The sequence below is a fragment of the Hippopotamus amphibius genome, chromosome X (assembly GCF_030028045.1).
Source record: "Hippopotamus amphibius kiboko isolate mHipAmp2 chromosome X, mHipAmp2.hap2, whole genome shotgun sequence".
NCBI lineage: Eukaryota > Metazoa > Chordata > Mammalia > Artiodactyla > Hippopotamidae > Hippopotamus > Hippopotamus amphibius.
Window position 1 is genome coordinate 93,353,454 of NC_080203.1, and position 22,205 is coordinate 93,375,658.

General features: G+C 40.8%; 2 protein-coding genes across 5 annotated transcripts in view; one reads left to right on the forward strand and one right to left on the reverse strand.

Moving 5' to 3' along the window:
* The window catches only part of CCNB3 (cyclin B3), a 46,071-nt gene extending 45,630 nt beyond the window's left edge, over window positions 1–441 (reverse strand). For all 4 annotated transcript variants that reach the window (XM_057719375.1, XM_057719376.1, XM_057719377.1 and 1 more), the window contains exon 1: window positions 310–441. The gene's annotated coding sequence lies outside the window, so the exon portion shown is untranslated. The remainder of the gene's footprint in view (window positions 1–309) is intronic.
* Window positions 442–11,393: 10,952 nt separating this feature from the next.
* AKAP4 (A-kinase anchoring protein 4) lies at window positions 11,394–20,517 on the forward strand. Its single transcript, XM_057719378.1, has 6 exons — window positions 11,394–11,509; window positions 13,177–13,272; window positions 14,148–14,198; window positions 14,751–14,849; window positions 17,324–19,456; window positions 20,161–20,517. Exons 2-6 carry the CDS (start codon window positions 13,177–13,179, stop codon window positions 20,314–20,316), a joined length of 2,535 nt encoding a protein of 844 aa, XP_057575361.1. The 5' UTR covers window positions 11,394–11,509; the 3' UTR covers window positions 20,317–20,517.
* Window positions 20,518–22,205: the final 1,688 nt, after the last annotated feature.

Consider the following 22,205-nt stretch of genomic DNA (forward strand, 5'->3'; position numbering starts at 1 on the left):
CTGATTCAAGCACGTGTACTGGTAGCTCCATTTAAAAGCCGGAACCTAGTTTTGCGGGTTGTGTTGTTTGGTTTTTGTTTGTTTGCTTGCTTGCTTTGCCATCTCACCCACTAATACACACTCCCTGTCCAACCTCGTACAGGGCTCTCTCCGCAGACTGCTGACTGACAGGAGAAAGCAAAGGTTTCGTGGCAGGGATGCCGTGCAAGCCGGCAAAAGAAGACAGTGAGTTAAAAGGGTATGGAGGACCCACCTGCGTGCGACGGAGCCAGACATTCAAGGGGGCAGTACAAGTTCAAAGGCGCCTACCTCATATCGAGATTGAGGGCAGAACAGGAAAGACCACGGACGCACTCCTAGCCCAGGAGAGGCCTGGAAAATGACCGGAGCTCCGCGTTGCAGTAACTGGCATCCGTCTCAACTTACCCTGCGCTCTCTCCAATCTGCCCAGTGGAGAATTTTGAAAATTACAGCTCCCGGAGGAAGAGCAGTGGTGATTGGCCAGCCAACAGGAGCCAATCAGCGTGCAGTTGAGACTTGCGCTCGCCTAGCAAGGAGGGGCGGGGCTGGGTATTTTTAAACTGAACTCTGCGGCTAACAGACTTCACAACGGGGCGTGGTTTCGAGTACCATTGTTTGGACCGGGCTGGGCTGACAAGCGGAAGTACTGGGTCTCTTTAAAGATGTGTTTTCATTTAAATAATCCTGCTGGAGGTGGGCGAGAGCGGCTGCACTATGTAGTGAAATTCAGAGCAATTAAAACATTAATATTATAAGTTTGGGGGAATATATATATATATACACACACATATAAATAATATGCTTTTGTAGAGTCAAATGTTAACTCCTGCTGGCTTCACAAATGACTTTGTGAGGGAAGCAGAGCAGAAATGATTGCCCCTATTTTATGCATAGGCCCCAAAGTGCACAGAGCTAATAGCAGCTAACATGAATTGAGCGCTAGCTCTGTGGTAATTGCTATAAATGTTTTAATTGTTGTAAACACTGTCCAAAAAGTTAGGTGCTTTTATTATTGCCGTTTTACAGACAACAGAACTGTAGCTTGCTAACTATCCAATATCACAATGCTACATTGTAGCAAAGCAGGTACTACAACCGATATTCTCATTCATTTCATTCCTACATCAATTCATTCATTCAACAAATAATTATTGAGCACCTGCTTTGTTCCAGGAGGTAAAAATATATATATATGAGCAACTGACAGAAGACTTGAAAAGTTTATAGCCCTGCCCTGTCTTCTGAGGAGGGAAAGAGAAAATGGAGAGGCCAGGAATAAAATCTAGGAATTCCTGCATATACAACAGATACTCTACCACTAAACTACATCTTTACTTTTATTATTAGTCCATTCTCCTTTTAGTATCTCATAGCTTCTACCTTAAAGGGAAAATAGTCACATGATCCTAGGCCCTCTTCTCTTTTAATATCCCTAGGTTATCACATCCAGATCCCTGACTTTAAATAGCATCTAAAAGCTGGCCCTGAACTCCAGACTCAAAAATCCAACTGACTACCCCACTTCTTCACTTGGATGTCTAATAGACACCTCAAACTTAACATGTTCACAGCCCTCACCCAACCTGATCCTCCCTCCAATGTCCCCCATTTCACAAAATGGTACCACATCAAGCCTGTGAATCAAGCCAGAAACCTCGGTATCATCCTTGATTCAAACTCTTTTCCACCACCTTACCCTCCCAAATCCAGTCCTTCAGCAAGTCCTGTTGATTCTGCCTCAAAAGTATATTTTATATCCATCCACTTCCCTCCTTCTTCACTACCCCCATAGTCTCTCGATTGGACCACTGTCAAAGCCTCCAAGTTGCTCCCCTCTTTCCCAATCTGGCTCTTCTCTAATGCAAATACAATACAATATGATCAATCTTTTTTTTTAAAAAAGTGTATCATGTCCCTCTCCTGTTTTTACTGTTTCCCACAGAACTTAAAATCCAAACTCCTTACTCTGGCCTACAAGTCCCACCTATCTCACCAACCTCATCTCATACCACTGTCTTTCTCATTTACTCCATTCCAGCCATAATGATCGTTTTCCCAAACTTTGAACATACAGACAATCCCTCTCCTTGGGATCTTTGCACATGACATTGCCACTGTCAGAAACACTCTTCCCTCTCTTCTTTAACTTACTTTATTTTTTCTCGTGCTTTAAGTCTCAGCTTAAATATCCCCTCTTCAGAGAGGCCTTCCTTGACCACGTTATCTAGAGTAGCATTCTTTTCCCACTCCCTAATATTTTACCTCAGCCCCTTACATTTCTTTTTTTCTTTTATTGGCGTATAGTTGCTCAATGTTGTGTTAGTTTCTTGATGTACAGCAAAGTGAATCAGTCATACATATACATACATCCACTCTTTTTTAGATTTCCTTCCTATTTAGGTCCTTACACTTCTTTTAAAATAATTATTGCTATTTGTAATTTTTTAACCTACCTCCTCACTCAAGAATGCAAGGTCCACAACTGCAAAGACAACACCTATTGTGCTCTATCTCCAGTGATTAACATTAAGAAAAGTTCACATTTATCATTTGCTTACAACATGTTTGACACTGTCCTGACACTCAAAACAATACAATGAGTTATTAATGTCCCTGTTTTGCAGAAGAGGAACTTGAAGTACAGAGAAGTTTAGTAACTTGCCCAAGACCACACAGCTAGTAAGCTATTGGATTGGGATTCAAACACAAGCAGTCTGATTCCAGAGACCAAACACTACCCCATACCTGCCTCCTTGACAGATGGTTGAAAAATATTAATATTTCTTAACCAAGTAAATGAGTATCTTCCTTTAAGGGTCATCACTGTGGGCAAGTGTCCCACTGGGATGCACTGTAAAGGAAATATAGTATTAACACAAATCACAATAAGTCTTCTTTAGTCAAACAGGGAAAGGTCCATCCATCAAAACAACAGCAACACAAAAATCACAAAACAAGCAATTTTATTTTTTCTGCTTCTTTCCAGTTCTTCACAAAAACAAAAAGTTATTGAGTAAAAATTATAATTTTTCCAAAAATTACAAGAAATATTCCTCTCAACCTTCAAACCTCCAGCAGACCTAACCTTTCCTTTGGGTAGCACTCAGAGAGAACACTAAGAAAAGAGGAGACAGCCCTTTGACTATCATTTTCCAATATTTCCCTCCACTCAGGCATACAACACTTTCATGAACTCTCCTTTCCCCTCCCCACTACATCCCTGTATTAAAACCTGACAGGAGATCTGCTATTATCTACCTCACTTCTACATGAAAATATATTTCACATGGATCCAAGATTTAATTGTGAAAATGAAACCATGGAAATACTAGACAAAATATTTTAAAAAGAAAGAAAAACTGTTCTAAACAGGACAAAAATCTGGAGATAGCAAAAGGCTCAATAAATTTTAGTAGCTAAAATTTTTAAATTTTTGTTTGCCAAAACAAGTAAACAAAAACAAAAACAGGGTTAAAAAGCCTAACAACAAACTGGCCAAAAACATTGTCAACACACAAAAGACAAAGGAATAATTTCCAAAATGTACAAAGAGAACTGCATGATCAACAAGAAAAAGATGAACCACCCATCAGAATTTTGACAAGGAAATGAACAATTAGAGAAGAAATACAAATGGTCAATAAACATAAAAAGATGCTCAATTTCACTAAAAATAAATGTAGATTAAAACAACAATGCATTGTTTCGTTTAGGACATTGGCAAAGGTTTAACAGATTAATAATAATTTTTTTTGGTAAAGAGGTGGGTAAACAGGCATTTTTATTCACTGTCAGCAGAAATAAAAGCTGCCACTAACTGTAGGAGGGTTATTTGAAAATATCTAGAGAATTTTTAAACTTTGAGAGATTCTGCTTCTGGTAATCTTTCCTACAAAAATATTTAGGCAAGTTTTCCAAATTTGAGAGAGACATAAATCTACAGATTCAAGAACCTAAGTGAACTCCAAACAAGATAAACCCAAAGAAATTCAAACAAAGACAAATCATAATCAAACTTCTGAAAACTAAAGGGAAAAAAAAAAAAACACCTTGAAAGCAGCAAGAGAGAAATGACACCTTTCTAACAGAGCAAAATTTTGTTGAATGACAATAGATTTCTTATCAGAAACCATGCAGGCCAGAAGAAGGTGACAACATTTTCCCAGTACTAAAAGAAAACAGCTGTCAACTCAGAATTCTATATCCAAGGAAAATATCCTTCAGGAGTGAAAGGGAAATCAAGTCACTCTCGGGTGCCCCTCTTAAAAGAATAAAAAGTTTACAAAGTAGAAGAAATAGTAACAGAAGGAATCTTGTAACATCAGGGAGAAAGAACAGTGGAAAGAGTAAAGATACAGATAGATACAATAAACTCTCTTTCTGATGCTGCTTTCTCAGTTATGTCTGACAGTTATACCAAAATGTATAACTGTCTGATATGGTTCTCAATGTATGTAGAGGAAATGTTTAAAACAATAATATAGATAGGTGTAAGAGAGTAAAGGGAGGAAAAGTTTTTAGACTACCTCAGATTGATAAAATGTCAACTCCAGTAGACTGTGATATGATGTATATATATATATAAAATGTAACAGCTAGAACATGCACTAATAAAGCTATATACAACTCAACATCAAAATAACAAACAATCTTGATGACTTAGAGGGATGAGATAGGGAGGGTGAGAAGGAGTCACAGGAGGGAGGGGATATGGGGATATATGTATAAATACAGCTGATTCACTTTGTTGTACAGCAGAAACTGGCACAACAGTGTAAAGCAATTATACTCCAGTAAAGAGCTTTTTAAAAAAATCTGATTGAAAAATGGACAGAAGACCTGAATAGACATTTTTCCAAAGGGGAAATGCAGATGGCCAACAGGTACATGAAAAGATGCTCAATATTGCTAATCATCTGGGAAATGTATAATAAATCAAAACTGCAGTGAGATACCACCTCACACCTGTCAGAATGGCTATCATCAAAAAGACAACACATAACAAGTGTTTGTGAGGATACTGAGAAAAGGGAGCCCCAGTACACTGCAGGTGGGAATGTAAATTGCTGCAGCCACTGTGGAAAACAATATAAAGGTTTCTCAAAACACTAAAAATAAAACTATCATATGACCCAGAAATTCCACTCCTGGGTATATATCTAAAAACAAAACAAAACAAGAAACAAACAAACAAAAATACTAACTCAAAAAGATACATGCACCGCAATGTTCATAGCAGCAGTATTTACAATTGCCAAGGTATGGAAGCAACCTAAATGTCCATCAACAGATAAATGGATAATGATGATGTGAGATACACACACACACACACACACACACACACACACAGGAATACTACTCAGCCATAAAAAATGAAATTTTGCCATTTGCACCAACATGGATGACATGGGTGCTAAGGAAATGTCAGACAGAGAAAGACAAATACTAAATGATATCACTTATATGTGAAATTTAAGAAATTAAACAAGCTAGTAAGTGTAACAGAAATGAAGCAGACTCAGAGAACAAACTAGAGGTTACCAGTGGGGACAGGGAAATGGGGAGGGGTGATAAAGGGGTAGGTAATTAAGAAGTACCAAGTATTATGTATAAAATAAGCTACCAAGTATATACTGCAGAACACAGGGAATATAGTCAATATTTTATAATAACTATAAATGGAGTATAACCTTTAAAAATGGTAAATCACTATATTATAACCTGTAACTTATACAATATTGTACATCAACTATACTTCAATTAAAAAAAATCAATCCACATAATCCACCATCCACCATATTAACAGGCTAAGGAATACACACACACAAAAAGGAAACTATTAGAGCTAATAAACGAGCTCAAGGTTGTAGGGTACAAGATCAATGCACAAAACTCAATTGTATTTCTATACACTTGCAAGGAACAATCTGAAGATGAAATTAAGAAAATAGTTTCATTTACAATAGTATCAAAAAGAATAAAATACTTAGAAATAAATTTTAAAAAAAGAAGTATGACTTGCACACTGAAAACCACAAAACATCACTGAGAGAAATTAAAGACCTAAATAAATGTAAAGACATCCCACATTCATTGGTTGAAATACTTAATATTGTTAAGATGGCAAAGGTGAAGACTAGGATAGTCTGTATCTTATTTTAGGGTAGTCTTCGTTCCACTTTAGGGTGGCCTTCATCCTATTTTAATGATCCTTAAGTGTGCTTGTTGGGGGAGGTAGGGACGCCCTACAAGGGGCTGTGAGGGAACCTGAGAGGCTTCGCGCTCCCAGATCCCCTTCCTCTCCTCCAAGGTCTTTGTTTAAAACATTCACTTGCTGATAATAATACTATCCGGAGGGAAAGGTAAAAACTCTGTCACCAGTTAATACTATATTTAAGTATTTTTTTGTCAGACGTTCGAGACAAGTTTGTGGGTTTGACAGGGAAAAAAAATCCGATTAACAGCCGAGTTTCCTCATCAATATCTCCAGCCCTGACACAGGATATAATTATATATTTATACGTTTATATATATACAAGGCAAAAGCCTCTTTTAATACCTAGAAAAACATGCCGTACCTTTAACAAGCCACAGAGGAATTGGAATAAATGCTGCACATTGCGTAGGAGCTCCCCATCAAACAGAAACGTGAAACAAAACAAAATAAACACACACAATCCGGGAGAGGTGGGGGGGGGCGGGGGGAGGGACACGACTAACCGTCTCAGGAAAATCCCCTCGGAATAACCGCCTCAGTATAACCGCCTCAGTATAACCGCCTTCAGAAAATAACCGCCTCAGGCAAAGCGATCGCCGAGGCTGTCAGACGGACCCCACCATTCTCACCAGCAGGGGGAGATAACGGAGCAGCGCTTGGTTCAGTCAGACCTGAAGCCACCAGATGGAGCCAAAAGATCAGACTAGGTACCCTTGACACTTTTCTTCTTCTCAGGGAATTTCTCTTCTGAATCTTCGGACCTGAGAAGAAAGAAAAGCCGTACTAATCTCTGCGCATACACAGACACCCACCTCCAAGATGATGGTAGTGGCCAGTGCCAGACCACCAGCCAAATGGCCCCTCTGCTCCAGCTACCCATTCATAAAATTGGGATCGAAATAGTACCCACTTCAGAAGATTGTGTGAGAATTAAGTGAGATAATACATGCAAAACACAGTACCAGACAAATTTTCAGGCCACATTCCAGACGTGCAGAATTAGAAACTCTGGGATGGGGCCCAAATATCTTTTTTGTTTTGTTTTGTTTTGTTTTGTTTCGCTTTTTAACACTTTACTTACATTTACTGGTTTATAACTCAGGAAGCCCAAAAGAAAGGATGTACAGTGCAAAGCATGGGGTGGGGGTAGCTGTCTGCAGAACTTTCATGCCCCTTTCAGGTACATTACCCTCTTGATCCTGGGAGCGCCCCAACTATCTGTTTAACAAGCCCTCCAGGTGATTCTGATGCACACTAAAGTGTAAGAATTATTTCTCTAAGAAGAAGGCTGCCCCCTCAAATAGCTAACTCACTTTTTTGTCATTATTACAGGTTCCATGATTATGTGGCTTCTGACTTGTTTCCTGCCTGAAATTCCAAAGCCATCATTTGTTTCTTGAGCCCAGCTTTGTGCCCAATATTGTGGCAGAGACAATGAGAGAGACAGAGAACTTGCCCTACAGGCTTTCAATGTAGGTGATCCAGGAATAGGGAAAGTTAATTAACTCTACAAGGCCAGATCTAGTCAATGTCAGATGAATTATACAGACGATAAACAAATGTCCTAGGAAATCACAGGAGGGAAATTTCACAATTATGAGAGGGAGGGGCCTGACTAGAAATGGCCACTGCCAAGTCAAGCCCACCCCTCAAAAATAGCTGTAAGTCATTTTCTACAGGGCAACAGAACAGATCTTAGCTGCCTAATTAAGTCCCTACCTAAAAGGAAATCCCAACATATTCAAGTCTGCTTTCCTTTAACAGCTGCCCTCTGAAATGTAAAAAATGAGAATGTTTATAGCTTTTAAAAAGTCTGTTATTTTCTCCCTCCGCTGATTCAATCACTCATAGGAAAGGATAGACAGATATGCACAGTACAGACATAACATAAATACTTGACAGAAGTAATTTTGCAGCACCATTGCCGAGATGTTCAGAATAGCTATCTAATTTTTCACTTTAGTATAGTTGCATGAAGCTGCTCTAAATGACATTGTGTATTCTCATGGCTGGAAAACAATCAGGAGAAAAAGAAGTGGAGTTCCCGTTTGTATTTGGCCCACAATAAATAATGTCTGATAATCATTAGCAACACGGCCCATTTTCCAAATGGTCACAGTGTCATCACATAAACTAAATTAGGTAGGCTAAATCTGAGTCTGGAAGATCCTTAGTGGGACTAACAGGCAGTGATTACATGAAGGCTGATCATTCAGCTCATTTAAATTTCATTTTGCCATTATTCATTATAATTACATTACAGACACAGGTCCCATTTTTATTATCTTAATAGCTCTTTCAAACCAAATGCAAACTGAAAGCATATTTAAAGTGTTGACTTGTATAATTTATTCACAAGTTTGTGTGGAAGAGATGTTTGGGTAGAATAAACAAGGTTAGGAAACAGATGATGATTAGGGAAAGAAAAGTAAAATCCACCAAATTTCTGTGTTTAACATCTCTATGTTTGGCTCTTAAAGGCTAACCTAAGTGCATACTACTTCACACATACTCGCACACTAACATAGCATATTCCTTCTTTTGACTCTTTGAATATCCCTTCTACCCCAGGTATCCCCATCTCTAATTGGTACAGGCCAGTCTGAGAGCTTCAGCAGCTTGAGAGAAAGAGGAGGCAGTGGATACATTGTAACCTATGACTAAACCTCCTTACATTTCATTATTGGTTTCCCATCCCACCCAAATGCTGCTCTTGTTTGCTCCTGGTTAGCCTCCAAGATGACAGGATTGGGGTGCCAAGGGACAGGCCTCTAATCATCCATAATAGTTCCCTCTTTGTCAGTTAGGGGATTGGGAAAGACATTGTCCAGGCCAGAATCACAGTTGTTCCCTTCTGGGCTAGGAGACATAGAGGTTTTTTTGTTTTTTTGGGTGGTTGTTGTCTGTTTGCTTTTATCTTAGGGGTATACATTCTTGTGATTGAAGAATAAATAAACATTTTCCCTCTTTGCTTCTTATTCCACAGACATGAGCCAGACACAGGAGCTCCAACTTTTTCTTTAATCATCAAAAGTTCCCCTTGAAAAAAGGGTGGTAAAGGAAAAACAGGTCCTGTATTCTGTATTCGAACTCATCACCATTGACGAAGACTCCCTCCTTGACCCAAACTTATTTTTTAATAAAAATTGTGTATATTTAAGGTGTACAACATGATGGTTTGATATAGTCAGGCTCATCTGAGCTGCCTTCTCAACTAGGCCTCAACTCTGTCCTTATAAGAACTATAACTTTCAGCACAATTTCATCCACTCCCTGCATTAAGAGACTTTGAGCAAACACCAGCATAGTTTCTGTCACTCCAAGGCCATGTCCCTAGGATGATGACCCCAGCCTCTTTAAGATGCCTGCCTGAGAAAGTTCAAAAGTGTCAAAAGAATTTACTATTTATTCCAGCCAAAACCTGACTATAGTCCCTGACCTCCCTTTTCTTAGAACATTTGCTTTAGAAAACTAGTGATTGTAAATCCTTTCTCTGTCTTTTTGAGATGTATCTTCTACAACCCAGGAAAATCTTTCTCAGATACCTGGGAGTCATCCCTTTGAAATGTAATCATCAAGAAAGATAGGGCCCCTGTCTCTTAGTCTCTATGGAAGAGTAGGAACCTAACTTTGATAAGTGGCAGTTAGCAAACACAGATGCCCTAATCACACTGATCAACTTCCCATCCCACAAATTTCCCTGAGCAATTTTCCTTTATCACTCTCCAGCATTTAAGAGGCCTTTTGTTTCATCTGTTCATCTGAAGTCTCTCCCTTACTTCAGTAGCCTGAAGAAAATAGGTCTTGTCCCCTTTAAAAAAGGTCCAGCTCTGTCTCTGATGCCATGAATTGGCAAGATCAAAATTGTACAGGAGGGTTAAGACATGTAATTTTGGAGTAACAGATAAAAGAAGAAATGGAGGTAGAACAAAGGATATGAAACTCTATGATTTAGGGGGTCATCCCAACTGATTTTTAATTCAGATACAGTTATTCACATGAGGTTAATGTGAAGGCAGGTGAAGAAAGGACAAGGAGAAAATAAGATGAGACTTGGGCACAATGAGAGGATTTGGTTATGGGTTAATGTTTCTAAACTGGGGCTAAATTGAAGGCATCTCGAAGTGTAATGGATAATGCTTTAAGGAATACTGTAACCAGCAATCTAGCACTGACCATAATGGAAAAGAATAAGTAGGGCTCAGGTCTTTTCATGGCTTGAGGAGTCTGTGAAAGGCTGACCCTGACCCAAGTGGATTGGCTTTTGGGGGGACGAATTATGTCTCATGATAAAGGTTAAAGATTGCTGGACCAAATAGACACCCAGAATCCTAAGGACAGAGCCCCTGACTTTGTGCTGTCACTGTGTTGTCATGAAGTATAAGCTCTGGTACCAGCTGGCAGTCAAGTCTTTAGGAGAGTATGGAGAGTTGAGGAAAGCAGCAACATCTTGAGTCAGGCTGGAAGGGTCATCACAGCATCCAAATTTACAAGAAAAAAATCATTCCAAGTTCCTACGAAACAACCTACTCTGATACTACAAAGGTAGGGACATCTTCTGACTTCTTTTTGACTAGCTGAGGGTGTGTCTTGATGGTGAGGTGAAACAACAGAAGCTGCTGAGGCAGCCTCAAACGTTCTACTTTCATATTTTTATTCAGGATACCCAGAAAGGACATTTTTTTTAAAGAACTTTTGTTGAGATATAATTGACATACAATAAACTGCATATATTTAAAGTGTACGATGTATAAGCTAAGATATGAAAATTAATACTGTTTTGTTCACAGAGGCTGGTGGTCATTCTGTATATGAAAAATACAGACCTCTACTGGTAACTACTATGACTAGATTGTTCTGGAAGTCTAGCTTGAAGAGTAATGAGAAGGGAGGTCTTAAGGAGTTGTGAGCTGGACAAAATGTAAAAGAAATATGTGTACCCTTCTAGACAGAACAGAAAAAATGTGTTATACAGCAGACAGGCTGATGTGCTTTTGATGAGAAGGGCTGCTGAGTTTGCCAGACTGCCCCGTCCATGCTGAGGTTGCTACAGTTTCAGGCATTATGACCCAACAAACCTCCTTGTCATGGGCCAGGGTCAGAGGCAGCGGGGAAGAGCCTGGCTCCCTCAGTCTCACCCAACAGCTGATGGGGGTGGCAGCAAGCTGCAGGTGCCCAAGAACTTGGCACTGCCCACTTCCATCTTAAGGGGCACATCTCCCTTCTAGGTGGCACATTTCAGCCAAAGTCTAAAATAACTTCATTATCAAGGTAATAAGTTCATAAATATTATTTTTTACAGTTTTTTTAGGACTTGGACTGAGGCTATATCCAAATCACATGAGGCACCTCTATGCCTCTTCCTCTTTTTCTCTAGGCTAGTGATCTCTAGCTCTTGAGAAAAAGAAATTCCCTCTTCTGAGGATGTAGAAAGCCTCTTCCTAAAACTTTTTCAGGGATTTCTAGAGACTTTTGAAGGGAGAGTCCAAGAAGATTTGGGGGAATGAGATGGGGGGTGGGTAGGAGAAATGGTAAAAGGTCAAAATGTAGTATTATCCTGTGAAAGGCTAGCCATCAGATGATAGTTGTTATAAAAATGTTGAAAGTGAGAGAGGAAGAGAGAGGCAAAGGGAGAGAGAGGGAGGAAGGGAGGGAGGGAGGGATAGAAAATGGAGGTGGAAGAGAGGGAAGAAAGAAGGGAGGGAGGAGAAAGAGGGGAGAGGGAGGGAGGAGGAGGGGGGAAAGAAGGGAAGGTGGAAGGGAGGAAGAGAAAGAAGGAGGAGGGAGGGAGGGAAAGAGAGGGAAGGAAAGACTGAGGGAGAGAACGTGAGAGAAGGGGAGAGGAGGGGGAAGGAGGGAGGGAGCTAGAGGTTAAAGGGGTCTAAATTTTGAAGGGAGTGAAGGGAAAGGAATTCAACTGCCCTCTAATACTTGGCCCAGAAGGTTTCTCTTGTTAAATTTTAAAGATAATTCAAATTCAAGCCCCAAATACCAAAACAATTCTACTGAGCTCTTAACTGTATCTTCCCAAATGTGTCTTACATAGGGAAAATTGGTCAGTGGCTTCTGCCATTTCCTTTTTACTTTTAATTCCAGGCTAGGGTGGGAGGTGGCAGGGGGGTTGAAGGAACCTGGCAGAGATTGTTCTCTCTTTCAAAAGTAAAATTAAACTTTGTCCTATGGGGTCAGGGTCTGGTCTTCCCTCAGACATTTGTCTCTTAGTTATACTTATGGCTATTTGACTGAGTGTTCTCAGTATTCAGAAACTTGTTCTACATGCTGTCTTAATAAAAAGAATTATTTATTCACTTTACTGGTATCGACCTTGGTCTTTTCCAGTGGCCCTATGTGGTAAGTAATTTCACTTTCTTTAATGTAATAAGACTCGGGTTAGACTAGGTTTAGCTAAGATTCAGTTAAAGGGGATGAGGTAACCTTGACTCTTTGAAGGTACCCAAGAGTGGGTAAAGAAAAGAGGATACAGTTGAGATTTAGTTAATGGGGTTGGGGAGAAGTAAATCACTAAATTTAATCCCACAGTCTCTAGACCTCCTGGCATTTTCCCAAGTCAATGTGATGCCCCAACAGTTCCTAGCCTAAACCTACATGAAACACAGAGATGGGTTTCAGAAAGCCCTCTAGGGATTCTTATTCAAACTGATTCAGTTTCTAAAAATCATATATAAGACTTTCAGATTTATTTTTTTTCTCTTTCCAGATGTCTGATAATTTTGACTGGTTACAGAGCAGCAGGGGCGTGTGCAAGGTCAATCTCTGCAGCCCAACAGGAGGGCAAGAGCAGGACCGGAAAGTAGTAAGATACAAAATGACTCCTACAAGGAGTGGAAAGGATTGGCATTGGGGATTCTTATTCAAACTGATTCAGTTTCTAAAAATCATATATAGGACTTTCAGATTTATTTTTTTTCTCTTTCCAGATGTCTGATGATTTTGACTGGTTACAGAGCAGCAGGGGCATGTGCAAGGTCAATCTCTACAGCCCAACAGGACGGCAAGAGCAGGACCGGAAAGTGGTAAGATACAAAATGACTCCTACCAAGGAGTGGAAAGGATTGGCGTTGGGTATAGATATCCTGGAACCCAGAATAGACTAATGGATAGTAATTCTGTGACTTCTCCAAGGAGTCAAGCTCAGTAAGGTCTGTGGGGAACCAATGTGCTCATACATCACACAGGGACAATTGAAGGGAGGGGCAAGATGAGGAGTGATGTGAAGGAGCTGAGGAGGGGAGGCTGGGGGTGGAGCCTGAGGGGACTGAGGGGTGGTGGTTGCCTAGTTACCAACCTCTATTACCTCACACCTCTGAAGTCATAACAACGTCACCTGGCTACCAGTAAGTTACCCTAAAGCTGGACTCCCTCAGGAGGGCAAAATATGTATTTTTCCTAATGAAAAACAATAAAAAGCACCAATTAAATATAGAAATGTTTATCCACATACCACTTAAAATCTTCTATGGCATCAATAGTAAAAACACCACATTTTGACAACATAAGTGTAATAAACAGTGCTCCAAACTGGGAGCCAGGGGAATCAAGTTCTAATACAAGTTCCACCTTTGAGTTTGTGTCAGTTGGGCAAGCCATCTCTCCTCTCAGTTTTCTCAAAAAATGTGGATATGGTATTTTGGGCCTCTTTCTCTCTCAGGTAGATATTCTCATTTAGGAAATATAGTAACATTAAGATTCTATCTGCCTAATAAAAATCATTTGTCTATTGTTTATTGAGTATTTAACTATGTCCAGGCACTCTGCTAAAAGCTCTACACACACTATCTCAATCAATCCTTATAAGAACCCGACAAAGTAGGTGCTACTATCATCTGCCAGAGAAATTAAGGCCTTTTCTCTAGAATTTTTCTAAATTCACCTTCCTGACTTGATACAGATATGCTTTGTTGATGTGTCCACCCTGAAAATGGAAGATAAAGATTTTAAGGTGGGTACTCTCTGCTGCCCTCAGAGCTGGAATGGGTGGGAAGCTGCTGAGAAGGGTTACCAGTGATGGTGTGAAGAAAAGGAAAGGTTGTGGCAGAGGGTGGAAAGGTGAAGGGGACTCAGGTGGGAAGCCATCATTCTCATGAGCCCATGAGCCCTGGTTCAGAATTTACTGTCATTCTTGATACCAAATCTCATTTTATAAGCCACTTAAGTTGCTGATAGGGCTGAAAGAAGGAAAGTATGGAAGATAGTATGTCAGAAAATGGAGGGGGGGGACCCTGGCCAAAAGGTTGATGTTAAATGGAATATGGTTCCTGACTGATGGCTTTGTGAATACCTTCAGCAAGGTGGGAAGGAGTAGTAATTTGTAGAAGGGGCTTTATCTCATTCTTCAAAGACCAGCTAGCATTACAAGCTTACCTTTCCTCCAGAAAGAAAGCAGATAATAGGAGACATGACATTCATGCTTTGAAGTAGTAGCCTAGAGGGCCAGCTTGGAGAAGTCTCAAAAAGCAACTTTTCACAAGAATCTTGTCCCTTAATTCCACAGGATGCTGCTGGTTCCAGTTCAGGTCATTTAAGCCTGCAGAATCTGAAAGAAAAAGAAATTATTGTGATCAAGGATACTGAGAAGCAACACCAGTCTAAGGTACAGACTTAGCCTCTGAATCTACCCTTTCTCATTCCCAGACCTCAGTGCTGAATTGGAGGACTCTGGTTCAGAGATAGTAAGAGAACTATTGTGAAACAGGCCCCAAATTTGAATACTATGACATTCTAGAGAACACAGGCCTAAATTCACAGTCATGGTAAGTTCAGTGCTCATGTAGCTCACAATGACACTAATCACGGAGGCTCAGAATGCCCTCTCCTGATTTCAGGTACCTACTGCAAAAAGAATCTTGCTATTGCTTATCTTAACAAAGATATGGGCTTATAAGCAAGATCCTTTGCAATGTTCTTTGCTGGCTTGTAATAGACTTGTGTGCCTCACATTGCCCGGTGTCCAACAATGAAGAGGATATGAAGAAGAGCAAATCCACAATGACCGAAAACTAGCCTGGTCTCTACCCTTTGTCTAAAAGATTACCCAGGCTGTTGGGTAGCATAAAGTTCAAAGCAATTACACTTGCACACCACTGTCAAATATGGAATCCTTTTGTTTTTGTGTAAATATCCCAAATTACACCTGGTAGGCTGGTTTGGGGTAGACGTTAGAGCGCATGACAAGTCACTCTCACAGTCCTAGAAGCCTGGAGTAGCTGATATTGGAACAGGATATTTGGCTTCAGTACAAAGGAGCCAAATATTTCTTGTTGTGTGTTCCTAGGCTTATAACTAGGAACATCATTTCTGACCCCAGATGCCTTTGGAGTGATGAGAGTGGCCCCTGAGGAAAGGAAAACCAGTTACAAAATATTCTCCAAACAGTTTTGGGTTCAGTTGGGGGTGGCCAACTCCATTTTGGGGTCTTAATAAAAGGATATACCTGGTGTTTGCTTTTAAAAGAGGAGCCCATATTTACTACACACAGTGCAGATCTCCCTGATTGTAACTTAAGCCCATTTGCAGAAAAGTGGACCTTATTATGACCTCACGTTTCTAGGAATTCATGGTGATGAAGCAATGAATGGGGCAAAGAGAGCAGTGGTACTTAGTGCTAAGTAGAAGATGTGCACACAGTACATATACACATATCCAAACATGGCTATACACAGTCACAAGTATAGATATACACGTATACATTTACACAAAGTGACACACACACATATATATACATTTATTTACATTAACAAAAAGTAGTTTATACAAGCAATGGCACATACATGCCTGGCTACATGTGACACTGACAAACACACACAAGCATTGAAATAACAAACATATATAGTGATCTAGTCATAACAATAACTTACACACATATGCAAAGATATAGAAGTTATACAGAGTCAGACACACTAATGTGCCCACATGTGACACACATAAACATTCATATATACATCCAAGCACACTATGTGTAAACACACACTCACATCGATACACACAAGCCTTGATCAAAACAGGCCATGCAGACTCAGGTACAGGCATGCGCACATAAATATACCTCTTGTTGATACCCACACATACAAACTTAAACAAAGTGACACATATTCACTAACACAAATGTTTGTATACACTGATACACATATTGATACAAATGCAGTGATATCCCCACTCATGTACTCACAGACACACTCAAATGCCAGGGTGTATGCAACACTGTCACAAGTCAATCATTGACATAGTATATAAATATAACAAACTGATACCCAATATATTGATATACACAGTCATTATACAATCACCTATTTGTACATATTCATTTTAACATACATATTTATTAATATATTATACATTAATTATATGTTAATATATTGATGAGTATGTATGTTAATACCCGAATGTGTGCTTCAACATATATAAATACATTTATAGCTGCATGATACATGCTATTGGGTTTATATCATAAACACATATGCGGCTCACTCAACTCGACACTTGCTTATTTTCATATTCAGAGGCACACTGATACACACACTCATATTTTAACATTCACACACATGTACAAAATACACATACTAACATGCACATGCTGGCCTATACCGCTGACATATACAATGGGTATGATGTCAGCACATCATGACACATGCTTACACATAGTGACATCACACATGTGCACTGACATATGCATATGCACACACATACAGGCACATTTTCACATACTAACTATACAGACTGACACGTTCACACTCATGAATTGATACATCGATGTGCATATACATACACGATAGAGACTGACACATTTTTGACATGTATTAAAATAAGCAAACATACTCAAATGAAATTGACAAACATATTGATAACACGTGTATAGTTAAGTGTACAAATGTATATACTCTGAGCTTTTGTTGCTAGCATTTGCGCTTGAAAGTGTATTAATGGATATAATTGTGTGTTATGCACCCATGCAAATCCTAAAGGTCAAATCCCTAATCTGTGTAAATTAGAAGATACATCTTTTAAATAAAATAGGGGAAAGAAGTAGGCTACCCAAACTCTTATGGATAGGTATTATTCTTTTTTTAGATTGAGGGGTCAGTGTGCCTTTTCAGACAAACTCCTGATCCTATAAGTGTCTTCAGTTGGCTACTCAATGATCTTCAAAAGTACACCTTAGGTTTCCAACATGCACTGAGCCCCTCAGTCTCTAGCTGTAAACATAAAATAGGAGAAACAGAGGGCGGATTTCACAAACTGACCTCTGGGAACTGCTACAGTGTCTATGCTGATCAAATGAACATGGATTTTGCGGCCAACGGACCTCAAAGCCTACACCTGGAAACGACAGCAGCCCAAAATACCAACAATAACCAGAGTCCTTCCACCCCGCCAGCCAAATCTCTTAGCAATCAAAGGGCAGTTATCTCCCCTGATGGAGAATGTTCTATGGATGACTTTTCCTTCTATGTCAACCGACTATCTTCTCTGGTGATCCAGATGGCCCGTAAGGAAATCAAAGACAGGTTGGAAGGTGGAAGCAAATGTCTTCATCATTCAATCTATCCACCCTGTGGGGACAAAGGGAAAAGCAGCCCTCGCACTGCTCTGAGCCAGGTCGCTTCTGAAATGGCCCATGATGCTGTGGAAGTGACCTCTGCAGAAATGCGGGGCACTGGGGAGGAGTGTAGGGATGGTGGCCGAAAAACCTTTCTGCATAGTGAACTATCCAACAAGAACAAATGTGGAGACAGACAGATGTCCCAAAGAGACAGCAAAGAATTTGCAGATTCGATCAGCAAAGGACTCATGGTTTATGCAAATCAAGTGGCATATGACATGATGGTCTCTGTGATGAAGACCTTGAAAGTTCATAGCTCTGGGAAGCCAATTCCAGCTTGTGTGGTCCTGAAGAGGGTGCTGTTAAAACACACCAAGGAAATTGTGTCTGATTTGATTGACTCCTGCATGAAGAACTTACATAACATCACTGGAGTGCTGATGACCGACTCAGACTTTGTTTCAGCTTTCAAGAGGAATCTGTTCAACCATGGAAAACAAAACGCTGCTGTTATCATGGAGGCTATGCTGAAGCGTTTGATCTGTGCTCTTCTTGGGGAAAAAAGGGAAACTAAGTCTCCGTGTGTGTCATATGCATCCTTGAAAACTGGCTCCCATGATCCCAAGTGCAAGAACCAAAGTCTCGAATTCTCAGCTATGAAGGCCGAGATGAAGGGGAAGGACAAAGGCAAAATGAAACCAGAGGACTGCAAGACATTGACCAACGCTGAGAAAGTCAGTGAACATATCCTCAAGGAGAGCCTGACAATGTGGAACCAAAAGCAAGGCAGTCCAGGGAAGGTGGCTGGCAAAACATGCGCCAATAAGGAGGCAAAGAAAGAGATCAGCGCTTCCACAGAGTCACTGGCAAAGGACTTGATTGTCTCCGCCCTTATGCTGATCCAGTACCACCTGACCCAGCAGGCCAAGGGCAAAGATGCATTTGAAGACGGCTGTCCAGGTTCTACCACAAGCTATACGACTCAGAATGCCCAATACGAAAAGTGCAGAGGTAGCCAAAGTGCCAAGGCACTTTCAATGGAACATCTAGAATCTCGTGGAGCACCTGGACCATCCACCTCTGCAAGGGACAATCAACCCACGGACTCCCAGAAGCTGGATATGTCAAACATCACTCTATCACTGATTCAAAAACTGCTTAGTGAGAGCCCCTTCAATTGTGAAGATCTATGTGAAAGTGAGAACAAACGTTCTGAGCCCAAGACAAACAAAGGAGCCTCCGTGTCCAAGAAGCCTAAGAGAGGGGAAGAACAATGCCAGGACAATCGAGAATTTGACTTTATCAGTGGGATGAAGCAAATGAGCCAACAATTTGTAGATCAACTGGTAGAATCTGTGATGAAGCTGTGTCTTATCATGGCTAAGTATAGTAACAACGGGGCAGCCCTCGCTGAGTTGGAAGAACAAGCAGCCTTGGCCAACAACCCCAATTACCAGGCCAGCAGCCCCAGATGTAGTCATGAAGCTGGGATGTCACAGAACTATCAAGACTCTCCTGGACTTGAAGTCATTGTCAATAATCAGTGCTCAACAAGTAGCTTGCAAAAGCAGCTCCAGGCTGTCCTGCAGTGGATTGCAGCCTCACAATTTAACATACCCATGCTCTACTTCATGGGAGATGATGATGGACAACTGGAGAAGGTAAGCGATGCAACAAGAAACAAAAAGAAAGAAGGTTGGAATAGGTAGGGGCAGGGAGGTGGTATTGTACTTAGAGACCAAGAACAGTCCATTTTTTTGAGTCTATTCTTTTTCATGTGACTCATGAATTACTTTCACCTCATAAAGACACAGAAGTGATGAACCATTAACTAAGTGGGGCTCTGGACACCTCAAGGCCTGTGCATTTCCAAGAGGAGGAGAGTGAGATTAGCTCATTTTATCAGTGATCCTTTCAACAAACTATTTGGTAAAACATCAGGGAGCAATTCTTAAGTCTTAAGTTTTGCACACACACACACACGCTCACACACACACACACATACACACTCTACAGCTGTGTTTTAGGAAGGCAGGAGAATGGCAACCCCTAACCTTGACCTAGAAATCAGTACAGATTCACTAAAGGATCCCAGTACCTGATGAGAAGTATTAGTGAACACAATTGATTCCAGAGTTTGTTTTTTGAAGCTCAAAAAGAAAGGACCTTTGGCATTTTGATCTATGCCACTAGAGGATGGTTCAGAAAAAAGGAAAGCCATGTCAGCAGCCTCCAGTCCTAGATCTGTGGCAGTTTTAATCCTAGAATCATAGGCAGGAAGGTGGGTGGGGTGTAGTTGACTTTCTCCATCTAGGTCTTGGCTCCAAAAGCATCACGTGACTCAAGCTATCTGCTCTCTCCACAGCTTCCTGAAGTTTCAGCCAAGGCAGCAGAGAAGGGATATAGTGCAGGAGATCTTCTTCAAGAGGTCATGAAGTTCGCCAAGGAACAACAACTGGATGAAGCCATGGGAAACATGGCTAGAAAACAACTGCTAGACTGGCTGCTCACTAACCTGTGAGCCAACAGTGCCTTCGCCTCCTCTCCATTTACTCCCGGCCCCCAGCAGCATTCTGTCCCAGCTGGAGCACCCCCTACCATCAGGCCAGTGAACTGCATGCCACATGATTGTATTTCCCAATACATCTGAGCAGTTGCACTGTGCAAATACAGGGTGTCCAACAAGCTGGGCAAAAACATGAATAAAAAAAATTTAAAAATGTATCATTTTCTTGGTCAGATACATCTGAGGCCAGGGAGGGGAATGGGTCCAGTTTCAAGGACTGGTGTTACAGTGTTGGACTTGTGTCCAGATCTCACCCTGGGTTATTTTCTAAGCACCCAAGACACAGGGATATAACTCATGTCCAAGTTCCTAAGTCATCCGGTTTATCCAAATCTCAGTTCACAACTGTTTAGAGTTTTGCCACCTGTGGTCTCCCTGTTTCTCCCAGAACTGCACACTTCACTTGATAATCACCCTTCTAATCCCAACGATGCAGCTTTCTTGGTCACTTTTAAGAGTTTGTAGATGGGCTAGCTTAGATGAAAAACAAACCAAAGAAAGTATATTACCCACAGACACACATACACCACCAGTGTTCACTGTACATGGCTAAACACTATCCAGAAGCACAGCAGACTCTGATCCTCCCACACACATAATAAAGCTTCCTTATAAGTCACTTCCTTCAATTGATGAGATTTCCTTGTTTTCCAGCAATCTGAAAGAAAAATTTGCAGAGACCAAAGCTACAGAATGGTAAATTCCTCACAGCCACCCTCTGTAAATCCCAATGTCTCATTTGGGACTAGCACTAAGTTCCTAGATTTTTTGTATGCCTCTCAGAACTCCATCACAATGCTGTAATTCATTACAAATCAGATCAAGACAGTGGTTTCAGCCCTGTGGTCCTTTGTTAGCTAGTTTGCTGTGGCATACCTTGGCACCTTTGAGGTGCTTGTGGCTTAGTAGAACAGGCACAGAATGTGGTTTCCTTTGGGACTCTCAAAAGTTAAAGCTTTGGCCTCTTACTCGTTGCACGGCCTTAGAGTCACCTAGGTAGCCTGAGACTTTATCTGTAAAATGCAGACAAAAATTACCCTCCCTATTTAGAGGTTAAACTAGAGGAATAGATGTAATGATGCTTTTCAAGGAGAATCTTGTTACAAATTACATATGGGAGAGAAGCTGTACCTCTAAAAGCCCATTCTAACACAGCTGCAAGTACTCTTGATACATTTCCAAACTGAAAGCAAGATTCTCTGAGTGTGGGACCCAGAAAGGCACGTTTTGGGGGAGGTAAGAAGCACAGAGACAAACTTTTGACAACTTCTCCACAATGCTTGGACCAGTCAGAAATAAAGGCAGGCCCCTTCAAAGCAGGACTTTTAAAACTCCCCAGCCCTGATAAAGCTAATCAAACCTTTTCTAGTCGCACCCCGACCCCATGAAAAGCTTTGGAGTTGAGCCACCACAGATCCTTCTCTTTGTCCTTGAAGAAAATCCTTAATAAACAAATCCCAGGACCAGGTCTGCATTTCTGATGACTCAATCCTCCCTGAGCACAGCTGGGTCCCATAGTAGTTTACTTCCTTGATTAACTTGGCTCTTGACATACTCCTGATTTGTATTATGAGGCGGCCTTGGGGATTCTTTGGAACGTGGAAACAGAGCAAAGGAAGTTATATGTTCTGTTAAATGAGGGGCATTGGGCAAAATGGTCTCTACGGGCCCTTCCAGCTCTGACATTTGAGGATTCTAAGAGTTTCTCTTCCATAATTTCTCAAGGAAATTTGTGTGGATGAGGTAAGATCAGGGTGAGGAAACTTGATTTTTGCCAGAGCTAACTGACAGACTCCAGCAGAGAAAGGAATGCTTTGGGCTAGAAAGGGCCCTGACAAGGGTCT